At 42.7% G+C, this 14,199-nt stretch overlaps 1 protein-coding gene across 1 annotated transcript in view; it reads right to left on the bottom strand.

Annotated features, from left to right (window-relative positions):
* Window positions 1-14,199, bottom strand: part of LOC141258294 (calpain-8-like) — a 61,152-nt gene that overhangs the window by 11,093 nt on the left and 35,860 nt on the right. Inside the window, exons 15-20 of the mRNA XM_073673301.1 lie at window positions 14,020-14,077; window positions 8,465-8,529; window positions 5,201-5,269; window positions 3,738-3,816; window positions 3,447-3,563; window positions 2,187-2,245 (exon numbers count right to left, since the gene is read on the bottom strand). Of these exons, the coding sequence (XP_073529402.1) occupies window positions 2,187-2,245; window positions 3,447-3,563; window positions 3,738-3,816; window positions 5,201-5,269; window positions 8,465-8,529; window positions 14,020-14,077 (447 nt within the window). The remainder of the gene's footprint in view (window positions 1-2,186; window positions 2,246-3,446; window positions 3,564-3,737; window positions 3,817-5,200; window positions 5,270-8,464; window positions 8,530-14,019; window positions 14,078-14,199) is intronic.

Here is a 14,199-nt window from a genome sequence, read left to right as displayed (position 1 = left end):
TTTCTAACTAAAAAAAGTGGGTCCTATTTTTGGCCAAAATTAAAAAGACATGGCTGTTTTTTTCCAACAACAGTGCCACATCTTTCCACAGGTATTATCTGGTATTGCAGCTAAGCCCCACTGAAGTGAATGGGGCTAAATGGCAATACCACTTCCCGCCATGTTTTTCTGACATGATAACAGGGTGACAATGTGCTTTCATCACAGCTAGTGACCTAATATCTACCAACTTTGTCCTCCTATGAAGCACTGGCAAAGCTTTATAAGAGCTACCTACAGTGGGTACGGAAAGTATTCAGACCCCTTTAAATTTTTCACTCTTTGTTTCATTGCAGCCATTTGGTAAATTCTAAAAAGTTCATTTTTTTCTCATTAAACTACACTCTGCACAGTCACATGCTGTCCATATCCTTGTGATCCTCCTTGAGATGGTTCTACTCCTTCATTGGAGTCCAGCTGTGTTTAATTAAACTGATAGGACTTGGTTTGGAAAGGCACACACCTGTCTATATAAGACCTCACAGCTCACAGTGCACGTCAGACCAAATAAGAATCATGAGCTCAAAAGGAACTGCCCAAGGAGCTCAGAGACAGAATTGTGTCAAGGCAGAGATCCGTCCAAGGTTACAAAAGAATTTCTGCATTACTCAAGGTTCCTAAGAGCACAGTGGCCTCCATAATGCTTAAATGGAAGAAGTTTGGGACCACCAGAAGTCTTCCTAGATCTGGCCGTCCAGCCAAACTGAGCAATCGTGGGAGAAGAGCCTTGGTGAGAAAGGTAAAGAAGAACCCCAAGATCACTGTGGCTGAGCTCCAGAGATGCAGTAGGGAGATGGGAGAAAGTTCCACAAAGTCAACTATCACTGCAGCCCTCCACCAGTCAAGAATTTATGGCAGAGTGGCCCGACGGAAGCCTCTCCTCAGTGCAAGACATATGAAAGCCCGCATAGAGTTTGCTCAAAAACACATGACTCCCAGACTATGAGAATTAAGATTCTCTGGTCTGATGAGACGAAGATAGAACTTTTGATGATAACTCTAAGTGATATGTGTGGAGAAAACCAGGCACTGCTCATTACCTTCCCAATACATTCCCAACAGTGAAACATGGTGGTGGCAGCATCATGCTATGTGGGTGTTTTTCAGCTGCAGGGACAGGACGACTGGTTGCAATTGAAGGAAACATGACTGCAGCTAAGTACAGAGATATCCTTGATGAAACCTCTTCCAGAGTGCTCTGGACCTCAGACTTGGTCGAAGGTTCACCTTCCAACAAGACAATGTTATATTAGCTGTGTGCTTAGGGTCAAAGGAGTGGCTTCAGAACAACTCTGTGACCATTCTTGACTGGCCCAGCCAGAGCCCTGACCTAAACCCAATTGAGCATCTCTGAAGAGACCTGAAAATGGCTGTCCACCAACGTTCATCATCCAACCTGATAGAACTGGAGATGATCTGCAAGGAAGAATGGCAGAGGATCCCCAAATCCAGGTGTGAGAAACTTGTTGCATCATTCCCAAGAAGACTCATGGCTGTACTAGCTCAAAAGGGTGCTTCTACTCAATACTGAGCAAAGGGTCTGAATACTTATGACCATGTGATATTTCAGTTTTTCTTTAATAAATTTGCAAACATTTCTACATTTCTGTTTTTTTTCAGTCAAGATGGGGTGCAGAGTGTACATTAATGAGAAAAAAAATTAACTTTTTAGAATTTACCAAATGGCTGCAATGAAACAGTGTGAAAAATTTAAAGGGGTCTGAATACTTTCCGTACCCACTGTAAATCTACAATACACTGCAGTACAGAAGTAGTGCAGTGTATTTCACCTATGATCAAGTTATGACACTTACACCAGGCTCAAGTCTAGGGGACTAATTAAAATGTGAAAAACAAGGAGACAAAAACTGTTGAAAAGTGAAAAAAAAGGAAAAAAATTTAAAACCCCCATTTTATTTTCAATCTCCAAATACAAAACAAATTTGGAATTGTAAAAGTCCAAGTGCTTATAAGGCTATGACAATGGAAGAGAAAGAAAAGTTGTGGCTCTTGGAAGATGGGGACAAAAAAAATGAAAGCTAAGGCAAAAGGGCATTAAAGAAAATGTTTTGAAAAAAAATTTTTGTATGTGGCCAAAACATGTAAGAAGTAATGTTTATAAAATGACCCTAAATGCATAAAATTACCTCAGATAACGATAGACTGATGTCTCCATCCTTATCAGTGTCCAGGATGTTAAACATTTCTGAAGAGAAAGGAAAACAGTAAAAAATTAAAATCATAATAAAAAGGTGATGATACTCAATGCCAGTCTGCAGCTACCTGAGGTAAAGGCTTCATAGAAATTAAATAAAAATGCAATATTATGTCTAATTTTCATCATTTATCGCTGACATCTGGGCTGCTTAAGAGATTTTTTTTTACTGTCCAATGTGATGAGAAAAAAATCGCAGATGAATAACACATATGCGTTTTTAGTGTGTTTCCACTAGCGAAAAAGCAATATGAAGGTATGTAATTTGCACATGACTTTGTCAATAAGGTTTTATTGTACTATGTAACAAGAAGTTTCCAAAATGAAGCAGTTATTTAAAACATTACGCACCAAAAAAAAGAGTAAAGAACAGCAGCGGAAAAAAAAAAATCGCAATAAACATGAAGGTAAAAACCGTAATGAAAATGCAATGAAGACATGAATAACATGGTGTCCAGGAATGTAACATTCACAGTTGCAGAGTGTGCATCCGGAGATGGAGGGGGCCCCTGACGCCAGCACATATTTCGGCTGGATTTGAGCCAAGGACACACATCCAGCCGAAATGCATTGCAGGGCAGAGACCAGCCGGGTCCCTGCATGGCAATACACACCACTGGCCAATCAGAGGTCGGCAGCTGACGTTGGCATGCAAGTCACTGGCTGCGCATGGCAGTGACGCCATGCACTGCCCATCACTTGCACGCTGACGTCAGCTGCCGACTTCAGAAGAGGACGCCGCACAGCGGGGGAATGGGGGAAGGCGAGTAGAATCATTTATAGTTTTTATGTGTTAAAGAACAGCAGCAGAACAGGGACATATATACCAGGATGGGGGACATATATACTAGGATGCAGCACATATATACCAGGATCAGGGGCATACATATACCAGGGTGGGCCCAGGATGGTAGACATATATTTCAGGATGGGTGTCATACATTCCAGGATGGGGGACATATATACCAGGAAAGGGCCCAGAATGAGGGGCATACATACCAGGATGAGGTACATTGAAAGGGCCCATGATGGGGGACATTACTACATAACGGGGGGACGGCAACACGTATGTCCTTGTAGGATTTAGAACTCTACAAGGGTCCATACATCTGACCAACTTGAGGGGCAGGTCCAAATTTTGCACCGGGGCCCATCGGACTCTAGTTACGTCACCGATGGTGTCACTACTTACTAAACAAGGTCTCCAAGCGGATCATGCATGCAATGAAGTCTTCAAAGTTGATAGTCAGTTCACCGGAGACGCAACGCTGGACAATAACTTCCTGAATCCGGTTATTAAGGTTAAAACCTAAAAAGAAATCCTGGATTATGTTGTCATCAATGTATCTGGAGCTCTACAGTCGGTGTATGATTCTCTCTAGCTGTTCTTCATTCGCTTGCCCCCACACCCTCGGGCCCTGCTCTCGGCATTACTCAGTTTGTTCCTTCATCTTTTTATTATTTCACAAAGTTTTGCAGTCACCTGCTTTGTGTAGGGCGCTCCGCATTTCATGGGCATCGATGGTTCCGGAGAAGTTGACGTCGGCTTCCAGGAAGATTTTCTGTGATACAAATTACTAGTAAACTTACAACTAGAATAGGTTGGTGCTATCTATTTTATTTTTAGTTTTAGTAACAAGATAGCCAAAGTAACAGAATGAGGGTTTGGTGCCCAATGGTTAGTTGCAAAAATTTTGTAAAAATTTTATTTTTTTTCATCATAAGTAATGGCAGGTGACATCAAAGAGGACAAAATCATCACATCGTCATCATCACATCATCATAACATCACAATGTTATGTTGCCCCTGTGTATTGGGTCCTACTTACTGGGAAAATATCCGGTGATGCCGATCACAGCAGTCACGTAACTATGGACAGATTGTCACTGGACAATAGGGCGGTACTAAAACTGGCAAGTCACGTAAGATTACTGTTGGCAGAAAGCTCTCATTCCCGACTCCCCATATACAAAAGTGCTTTGAGAAGCGTTAATGTGTTTTCAACAGGGAGAGAGGAGAAAACCGCTGCCAGACTCTTATTTCTCCGAGAAATAAAGGATCAGGAGCCAAAATTCCAACAACCGATCCTTCTCTCCCCCAACATCTTCTGTTGGGGGAGAGTTGGGGACCCCCATACACATCTGATGGTTGGCCTATCCCAAAAACAGCAGGTTCAGCTGACTTTCATACAATGTGAGCGAGGTTCTTAAAGAGGACCCGTCGCCAGGTCAAAAGTTTTACAGTATTTGCTCTTGTTTTATTCCCGCTGCTCCCTAGTGTTACGTTGTTTCTTTTTCCTTTAAAATCCTCTATACTGATCCAAAGATATAGGCCTATTTATTTATTGGGGACAAAACGCTATTTTTTATAGTCTTTACAATGGGGCGTTGCTGACAACCTAAAGACATGCCCCCAGAAAATATGGGTGCCATGCCCCTTGAAAAAAAAAAACATTTTTATTTATATCACTAAATAAAAAGGCCTATATCTCTGGAACCGTATGGTGGATTTTTAAGGGAAAAAAAAATAGTCAAGGAAGCAGCAAGGATAAAATGCGGGCAAAAACTGGCCACATTTGATGGGGTGACAACGTCTTCTTTAAAGATCGAATGAACTTAAGGATGGTCATGAGAACTATTGTATTACCATTAATGGGGGAGGAGATTCCCCCTTATAAAATATTAGGACATGCCCATATGTTTCATTAGGGAATATGGATGTCATACAAGGGGTCTTCCGCTTGGGACATCCCTTTATAATTTATATCAGTCAGCTCCTAAGTCCCATGTCTTAGGGACATAACTCGACAATTACATGCCTGCCCACTCTCATGGATGGTAGGAGTTGGATCCACAATAATCAGATGATTGAGGAGGTTGTCCTTGTATTCCTGATAAGACAACTTGAATTCTCGGCCACATAAAGACTTAACAGTATAGAAATACCATGTAGCGCTCGAGCTTCCTCCACAGGATGTTATACTCTTTGCTGCTCAGTGTCCCGGTGTTGTCCACCTGTGATTCCAGAGTTAAGGTTGTCTTCATGTCTGGTCGCCCCCCCGTGGTGAATGAGCAAGGCGATCACAGAGACACCAAGGCACAAACTTTCACTTTTGTATTCCAACAATTGCAATGGCAATTGCAAATAACTTATGTCAGAGGCCAGAAAAAGTTAATATTAATATATATATATTGTGAGGCAGTGACTGGGATCGCATACGAGGGACGTTATATATCCGCCAGAATGGCAGGGCCTTAATTTCTTGGAGGAGGCTACAGGAAGGCAGTGGGGCGGCCTCCTCCCTCCAACCCGGGTTTTCCAGTGGCTCTTGCCACAAGTCCTTTAAAAACCCTGCATTAAGGATTAGTGTTGTTCAGTGTTGGGACCTGCTAGGAGCATAGCAGGAAAGCTCGGCGGGCCTGTGTGTAGCTGAACCCACGCCTGGGAAGGCTCTGCACCCATCAGGCTCTGAGCGGCCCGGCGCGGTCGTTGCCCACGGCAAACATTGTCATGGACTTGTGTTAACCCGTCTGCAAACCGGAGAACTTTCTGTTTACCTGTAAGTTTTGCTGAATAAAAGCTGCTTATGTTGGACTTGCTTGGGTCACTGCCTCAGTTACTGCACGGTGTGAACACCGCCGCCTTACAATATAGTGGTGTGAAAAAGTGTTTTCCCCCTTCCTGATTCCTTATTCTTTTGCATGGTTGTCACACTTAAATGTTTCAGATTACAAAACAAATTTAAAAAATATTAGACAAAGATAACACAAGTAAACACAAAATGCAGTTTTTAAATGAAGGTCTTTATTATTAAAGGAAAAAGAAATCCAAACCTACAGGGCCCTGTGTGAAAAAGTGATTGCCCCCCCTCCTTAAAACATGAATTAACTGTGGTTTATCACATCTTTGGGAAGCTGAGTACAATTGCCCTAGCCACACACAGGCCTGATTACTGCCACGCCTGTTCTCAATCAAGAAATCACTAAAATAGGACCAGCCTGACAAAGTGAAGTAGACCAAAAGATCCTCAAAGCTAGACATCATGCTGCAACCCAAAGAAATTCAGGAACAAATGAGAAACAAAGTAATTAAGATCTATAAGTCTGGAAAAGGTCATAAAGCCATTTCACAAATGGTGAAAACATGGAACAGTGGTAAACCTTTCCAAGAGTGGCCGGCCGACCAAAATTACCCCAAGAGCGCAGTTACGACTCATCCAAGAGGTCACAACAACATCCAAAGAACTGCAGGCCTCACTTGCCTCAGTTAAGGTCAGTGTTCATGATTCCACCATAAGAAAGAGACTAGGCAAAAATGGCATGCATGGCAGAGTTCCAAGATTAACACCACTGCTGAGCAAAAAGAACATAAAGGCTCGTCTCAGTGATGCCAGAAAACATCTTGATGATCGCCAAGACTTTTGGGAGAATACTATGTGGACTGACGAGACAAAAGTTGAACTTTTTGGAATGTGTATGTCCCATTACATCTGGCGTAGAAGTAACACAGCATTTCAGAAAAGGAACATCATACCGACAGTAAAATATGGTGGTGGTAGTGTGAAGGTCTGGGTCTGTTTTGCTGCTCCAGGACCTGGATGACTTGCTGTAGTAAATGGAACCGTGAATTCTGCTGTCTACCAAAAAAGGAGAACGTCCGGCCATCTGATCGTGACCTCAAGCTGAAGCGTACTTGGGTTATGCAGCAGGACAATGATCCAAAACACACCAGCAAGTCCACCTCTGAATGGCTTAAGAAAAACAAAATTAAGATTTTGGAGTGGCCTAGTCAAAGTCCTGACCTTAATCTGATTGAGATGCTGTGGCAAGACCTTAAAAAGGCGGTTCACACTTGGAAACCCTCCAATGTGGCTGAATTACAACAATTTTGCAAAGATGAGCGGCCTAAATTCCTACAGAGCCTTGTAAAAGACTCAATGCCAGTTATTGCAAACGCTTGATTGCAGTTGTTGCTGCTAAGGGCCCAACCAGTTATTAGGTTTAGAGGGCAATCACTTTTTCACACAGGGCCCTGTAGGTTTGGATTTCTTTTCCCCTTAATAATAATAACCTTCATTTAAAAACTTCATGTGTTTATTTGTGTTACCTTTGTCTAATATTTAAATTTGTTTTCTGATCTGAAACATTTAAGTGACAAACATGCAAAGGAATAATAAATCAGGAAGGGGGCAAACATTTTTTCACACCACTGTACTCAGTTAATATACACCAGCTTTCACATATCTGGTCATGTAGTTCTGGAAGCTTGTAGAATTTTCTGTAAGGGTGTTTTCACATTGCGTTTTGCCACTCGTCCGTTGGTCCAGTTGGGGCTTATGTCCGAACCCTCCCGCTAAACAGGATTCGAGCGTATGCACTGATGGGGCCATAGACTATAATGTTGCCGGCAGAGTGCAGTGTGCTCTGCTCTACCATGCATCATTTTCGGGCGTATACACCTACTAGAGGCAGACACTCAGACAAAGTCTACTACGTATGGCTCATTGGCGCATATGTCCGAATCAGGGTTCGGACATAAGCCCTGACGGGGCCACCGGGTGACAAAACGCAATGTGAAAGCACCCTGACCGGTAATGCACCATCATGGCAGGGAGCTGCCTCACCCTCTCAGTGTTCCAGCGATGTCTATAGAGGGCTGTCTCTTTGACTCAGACCATTTACTAAACCAGCCCCCTTCTCTATCAGAGCTGATGGGTATGATTTAAATGATATAGAGTATATCTGGCTACAGGTAGCCACCAATAGGGGGAGCTCACTGCATATGCGATAACCTCATGTGGTGTACAGCAAAGAGAGATTTATAATCTGCGGCATGGTGGCCAAGCTTTCTGTCATGATGAGCCTCGTCCCCCCTCCAATTACACACAAAGTTCCCGCAATATAAATATTTTAAAAAAAATGGAACATCGGGAAATAGTTTGTCGTGATTCCAGGAGCGTATCGGATAGTTGGAGATGGACCTCTGAACACACGGCTGGTGATAACGAATCCCAAAACTGCACACATCAGAGAGGCTAATGTGACAGTGTGCTCCCCCTGCTGTCTGTGTTAGGTACATCACTTTAAGGGAAGACAACTGAGGGAAAAAAAAACAGACACCAAAGGGGAAGACTGTTAATCCCTTTGAAGCTGAAATACACAGTATTAATAGGTAGTTACTGAATATTTAATGCAATTATCGAAGGATACATCCAGGAGATTGATCATTTCTTTACAGGTTTTCAGACTGAAGATATCTGACTTGATGTCATCACCTGCAACAGTGGGATGATAGGATTAGATAGATAGATAGATAGATAGATAGATAGATAGATAGATAGATGATAGATAGATAGATAGATAGATAATATGTACCTGCGCCCTGGGCCTATTGGACCAGATACGTATTATTATGCCCTGGCGATCGCGCCCGCACAGAGGCTGTGCTGGCACGATTGCTGCTGGGTGTCCACTGATTGTCACTGACACTCGGTACTATGTGCCAGGAGCGGGGTCTCACCACTCCCGGCACATTAACCCCCAAAATGCAGCGAACGAAGTCGATCGCAGCATTTCCGGTGCAGGCACTGGTAAGAGAGCACCTCTTACCTTTTCTCTGGCGTCCTGCGCTGTGTATGCCGGGTCCGGATAGTTGCGATGGTGACCCGATGTCGTCATGATGACATCTGGGTCACCAGGCATCAGCATGTTAGATAGATTGTACACTGAGCACAATCTACCTAGCTTGTGTGTCCAAGGGCTGCAGCCTGCACAGCATAGGGAATGATGCTGCATCCTTATGCTGTGCAAGCAATCAGCCCGCAAAAACTGAAAGTCCCATAGTGGGACAAACTGTAAAAGTTACAAAAAAAAAAAAAAAGTCTCAGAAAGTGAAATAGAAAAAAAATTGTAAAAACATTTTTTAAAAAATGAAAAAATAATCCAAAAAAATAAAAATATACTGTACCCGTAAATAAATATTATAATGAAAAAAAAATAATAATAATAAAAAGTACACATATTTGGTATCACCGCATCCGTAACGACCTGACCTGTAAAACTGTCCCACTAGTTAACCCCTTTAATGAACACGGTAAAAAAAATGAAAAATGAAGCAAAAAACTATGCTTTATCATCATACCGCCAAACAAAAAATTGAATAAAATGCGATCAAAAAGACGAATGTAAATAAAAATGTCCCGCAAAAAACAAGCCGCCATACAGCTTCATCAGCCGAAAAATAAAAAAGTTATAGCTATCAGAATAAAGCGATGCAAAAAAAATTATTTTTTCTATAAAATAGTATTTATTGTGTAAAAGTGCCAAAACATAAAAAAACTATATAAATGTGGTACCGCTGTAAACATACTGACTGAAAAATAAAGCTACCTTACAATTTTATCACACGTGGAACGGCATAAAAAAAAAACTGTCTAACAACTGTGAAACATGCGAGGCAGGGACTCGAGCATCCGCAATACATGGTGCATACCCGAGTACCCGATGCAAACTCAAGTAGCGAGCACTTGCGTTCAAGACTAATGACAACTTATTCAATATGATGACCTAATGTTATCAAATTCTGTGTCGTACCTCTGGGTTCAAAATGTTCACTATACCCCTTGATAAAATCCTTGAGGTGTCTAGTTTCCAAAATGGGGTCACTTGTGGGGGGTTTCCACTGTTTAGGCACATCAGGGGCTCTCCAAACGCGACATGGCTTCCGCTCTCGATTCCAGCCAATTTTGCGTTCAAAAAGTCACACAGTGCTCCTTACCTTCTGAACCCTGCCATGCGCCCAAATACTGTATTTTTGCCACATTTTGGGTATCGGCGTACTCAGGAGAAATTGCAAAACAAATTGCATGGTGCAATTTCTCCTGTTACCCTTATGAAAATACAAAATTGGGGGCTGAAAAACATTTTTGTGGGAAAAATGTGAAAATTTTATTTTTACGGCTAAATATTATAAACGTCTGTGAAGCACCTGGGGGTTCAAGGTGCTCACTATACATCTAGATAAGTTCCCTGAGGGGTCTAGTTTCCAAAATGGTGTCACTTGTGGGGGGTTTCCACCGTTTAGACACATTAGGGGTTTTCCAAAGGCGACATAGCGTCCGCTAATTATTCAAGCAAATTTTACATTCACAAAGTCAAATGGCGCTCCTTCCCTTCCGAACCCTGTCGTGCGCCCAAGCTGTGCTTTTCCTCCATATATGAAGTATCGGTTTACTCAGGAGAAATTGCACAACAAATTTTGGGGTCCATTTTTTCTTGTTACCCTTGCGAAAATAAAAAATTGGGGTTCAAAGTAACATTTTTGTGAAAAAAGTTAAATGTTTATTGTTTTCTTCCACATTCCAAAAATTCCTGTGAAGAACCTGAAGGGTTAATAAAGTTCTTGAATGTGGTTTTGAGCACCTTGAGGGGTGCAGTTTTTAGAATGGTGTCACTTTGGGGTATTTTCTGTCATAAAGACCCCTCAAAATCACTTCAAATGTGATGTGGTCCCTAAAAAAATGGTTTTGTAAATTTTGTTGGAAAAATGAGAAATCGCTGGTCAACTTTTTACCCTTCTAACTTCCTAACAAAAAAAAGTTACAAAGCAGGGAAAGGAAAAGGGAGAGTCAGCTCACCAACATTAAGTCCACCAAATCTTCGCAGGGAGCCGCCCTCGGGTCGATGTATAGCGAGCACACGAAAAAGATATTCTCCAGCGATGAATAAAATTAAAAGCAATGCTTCCTTTATTAAATCCAGGTTAAAATAAGAAAGTAAGTCCGAGATAGACAAGTTGTGTGTAGCATCGGCGTCTCTGCCCCCTGACAGGCAGAGACGCCGTCCCCCTTAACGCCGCGCTCCTGGCCCGGCGTCTTCCGGCCCTCCTGTTGCTGCTGCTGCCGGCGCACGCAGCTTCCCGAGGACTGTGCTTAGGGCGCGCGTGCTCCCTCCCTCTTAAAGGGGCCGCACGCGCCGTCCTAAGGAGTCCCCGGCCAATGGCCAGAGGACCTCTCATATAAAAGGCACCTCCTCCAAAATGGAGGTGTCCGTGTAAGGTTGTAGCTCTGTGTTCTAACTCTGCTTCAGCCCTCAGGTCCCGCGGCTAGTCTGACTACCAGTCCAGTCCACCAGCCTGACTACCAGTCCAGTCCGCCAGCCTGACTACCTGTCTCTGCCAGCCAAGTACACTCTCCAGCCCGACGGTCTGCCTATGGTCCAAACCAGCCAGTCTGTCTATGGGCCAGGCTCGCCTGCCTACCCGGAGAACGTACCAGTTACCTGCCGTGCCTACCAGCCAGCCTACCTGGAGGCTCCTGCCAGTTACCCGTGGTGTCTGCTAGTCCGTCTTCCCGGATCACCCGTCAGCCTGCCTGCCGTGCTCATCTGCTGTACCGGTCAGTCCCTGCCTTCTGACCCGTGGGAGTCACCTGCTCTCATACAAGGACTGGTCCAGAGTAACACCTGGTCCCTCTGCTCGATCCTTCCCTGGTTCACGGAGTAGATTGAGCCGCCGTGCGACCTTGGTCAGTCCGAGTTGATACCTAGTTATGCACCTCTGGTCCCTCCTTGAACCGCAGCACAGAGGTTCCACCACCCTGATCCGTAACATTGTGCCGCCATATATTCACTCCAGTGACGATTTACATCAGTCAAATCGATGCGTTTCGATTCCTATGAGTCTTAACCTGGATTTAATAAAGGAAGCATTGCTTTTCATTTTATCCATCGCTGGAGAATATCTTTTTCATGTGCTCGAAAAAAAATGTTGGTTCCAAAATTGTGCTGATGTAAAGTAGACATGCTTTAAATGTTATTTATTAACTATTTTGTGTGACATACAGTGGGTACGGAAAATATTCAGACCCCTTTAAATTTTTCAATCTTTGTTTCATTGAAGCCATTTGGTAAATTCTAAAAAGTTTATTTTTTTTCTCATTAATGTACACTCTGCACCCCATCTTGACTGAAGAAAACCAGAAATGTAGAATTTTTTTGCAAATTTATTAAAAAAGAAAAACTGAAATATCACATGGTCATAAGTATTCAGACCCTTTGCTCAGACACTCATATTAAAGTCACATGCTGTCCATTTCCTTGTGATGCTCCTTGAAATGCGCCTACTCCTTCATTGGAGTCCAGCTGTGTTTAATTAAACTGATAGGACTTGACTTGGAAAGGCACACACCTGTCTATATAAGACCTCTCAGCTAACAGTGCATGTCAGACAAAATGGGACTTATGAGCTCAAAGGAACTGCCCAAGGAGCTCAGAGGCAGAATTGTGGCAAGGCACAGATCTGGTCAAGGTTATAAAAGAATTTCTGCAGTACTCAAGGTTCAAAAGAGCACAGTGGCCTCCATAATCTATAAATGGAAGAAATTTGGGACCACCAGAAATCTTCCTAGACCTGGCCATTCAGGCAAACTGAGCAATCGTGGGAGAAGAGCCTTGGTGAGAGAGGTAAAGAAGAACCCCAAGATCACTGTGGCTGAGCTCCAGAGATGCAGTAGGGAGATTGGAGAAAGTTCAACAAAGTCAACTATCACTACAGCCCTCCACCAGTTGGCCTTTATGGCAGAGTGGCCCGACGGAAGCCTCTTCTCAGTGCAAGACATGTGAAAGCCCGCATAGAGTTTGCTCAAAAACACATGAAGGATCTCCCAGACTATGAGAAATAAGATTCCCTGGTCTGATGAGAGGAAAATAGAACCTTTTGGTGATAATTCTAAGCGGTATGTGTAGAGAAAACCAGGCACTGCTCATCTCCTACCCAATACAATCCCAACAGTGAAACATGGTGGTGGCAGCATCATGCTATGGGGGTGTTTTTCAGATGCAGGAACAGGATGTCCGGCTGCAATTGAAGGAAACATGAATGCGGCCAAGTACAGAGATATCCTGGAGGAAAATCTTTTCGAGTGCTCTGGACATCAGACTTGGTCAAAGGTTCACCTTCCAACAAGACAATGACCCTAAGCACACAGCTAAAATAACAAAGGAGTGGCTTCACAACAACTCTGCGACCATTCTTGACTCGCCCAGCCAGAGCCCTGACCTAAACCCAATTGAGCATCTCTGGAGAGACCTGAAAATGGCTGTCCACCAACGTTCACCATCCAATCTGACGGAACTGGAGAGGATCTGCAAGGAAGAATGGCAGAGGATCCCCAAATCCAGGTGTGAAAAACTTGTTGCATCATTCCTAAGAAGACTCCTGACTTTACTAGCTCAAAAGGGTGCTTCTACTCAATACTGAGCAAATGGTCTGAATACTTATGACCATGTGATATTTCAGTTTTTCTTTTTTAATAAATTTGCAAAAATTTCTACATTTTTGTTTTTTTTCAGTCAAGATGGGGTGCAGAGTGTACATTAATGAGAAAAAAAATGAATTTTTTAGAATTTGCCAAATGACTGCAATGAAACAAAGAGTGAAAAATTTACAGGGGTCTGAATACTTTCCGTACCCACTGTATCTCTCTGATTTAAGGGCTTGAAAATTCAAATTTTGAAAATTGCAAAATTTTCAAAATTTTTGCCAAATTTCCGATTTTTTCACAAATAAACCCAAGTCATATCGAAGAAATTTTACCAGTATCATGAAGTACAATATGTCACGAAAAAATAATCTCAGAATTAGTGGAATCCAAAGTTATTGCCTCATAAAGTGACAGTGGTCAAAATTGTAAAAATTGGCCTGGTCATTAACGTGCAAACAGCCTTCGGGGGTAAAAGGGTTAAAGGGGTTAAAGAAAATAACTTACGATTGGACAATAACTTGTTTAGGACACTTTTTAGATCCTCTGCATTTAATTCAGATTTCTAGGAATATGTGGAGAAAATGGGTGTTAATATTGGTGTGATTCAGAATAGACCCCACTAGCTTACTCTGCATGCATTAACATTAATATCCATATTTATGCTTTTAGGTCCAAAATTCCATT

This window comes from Phyllobates terribilis, unplaced genomic scaffold (assembly GCF_046119375.1).
Source record: "Phyllobates terribilis strain yellow unplaced genomic scaffold, ASM4611937v1 Scaffold_3__8_contigs__length_932513732, whole genome shotgun sequence".
Lineage (NCBI taxonomy): Eukaryota > Metazoa > Chordata > Amphibia > Anura > Dendrobatidae > Phyllobates > Phyllobates terribilis.
The sequence above is the reverse complement of the archived record's forward strand: the minus strand, read 5'-3'. Positions and strand labels throughout refer to the sequence as shown.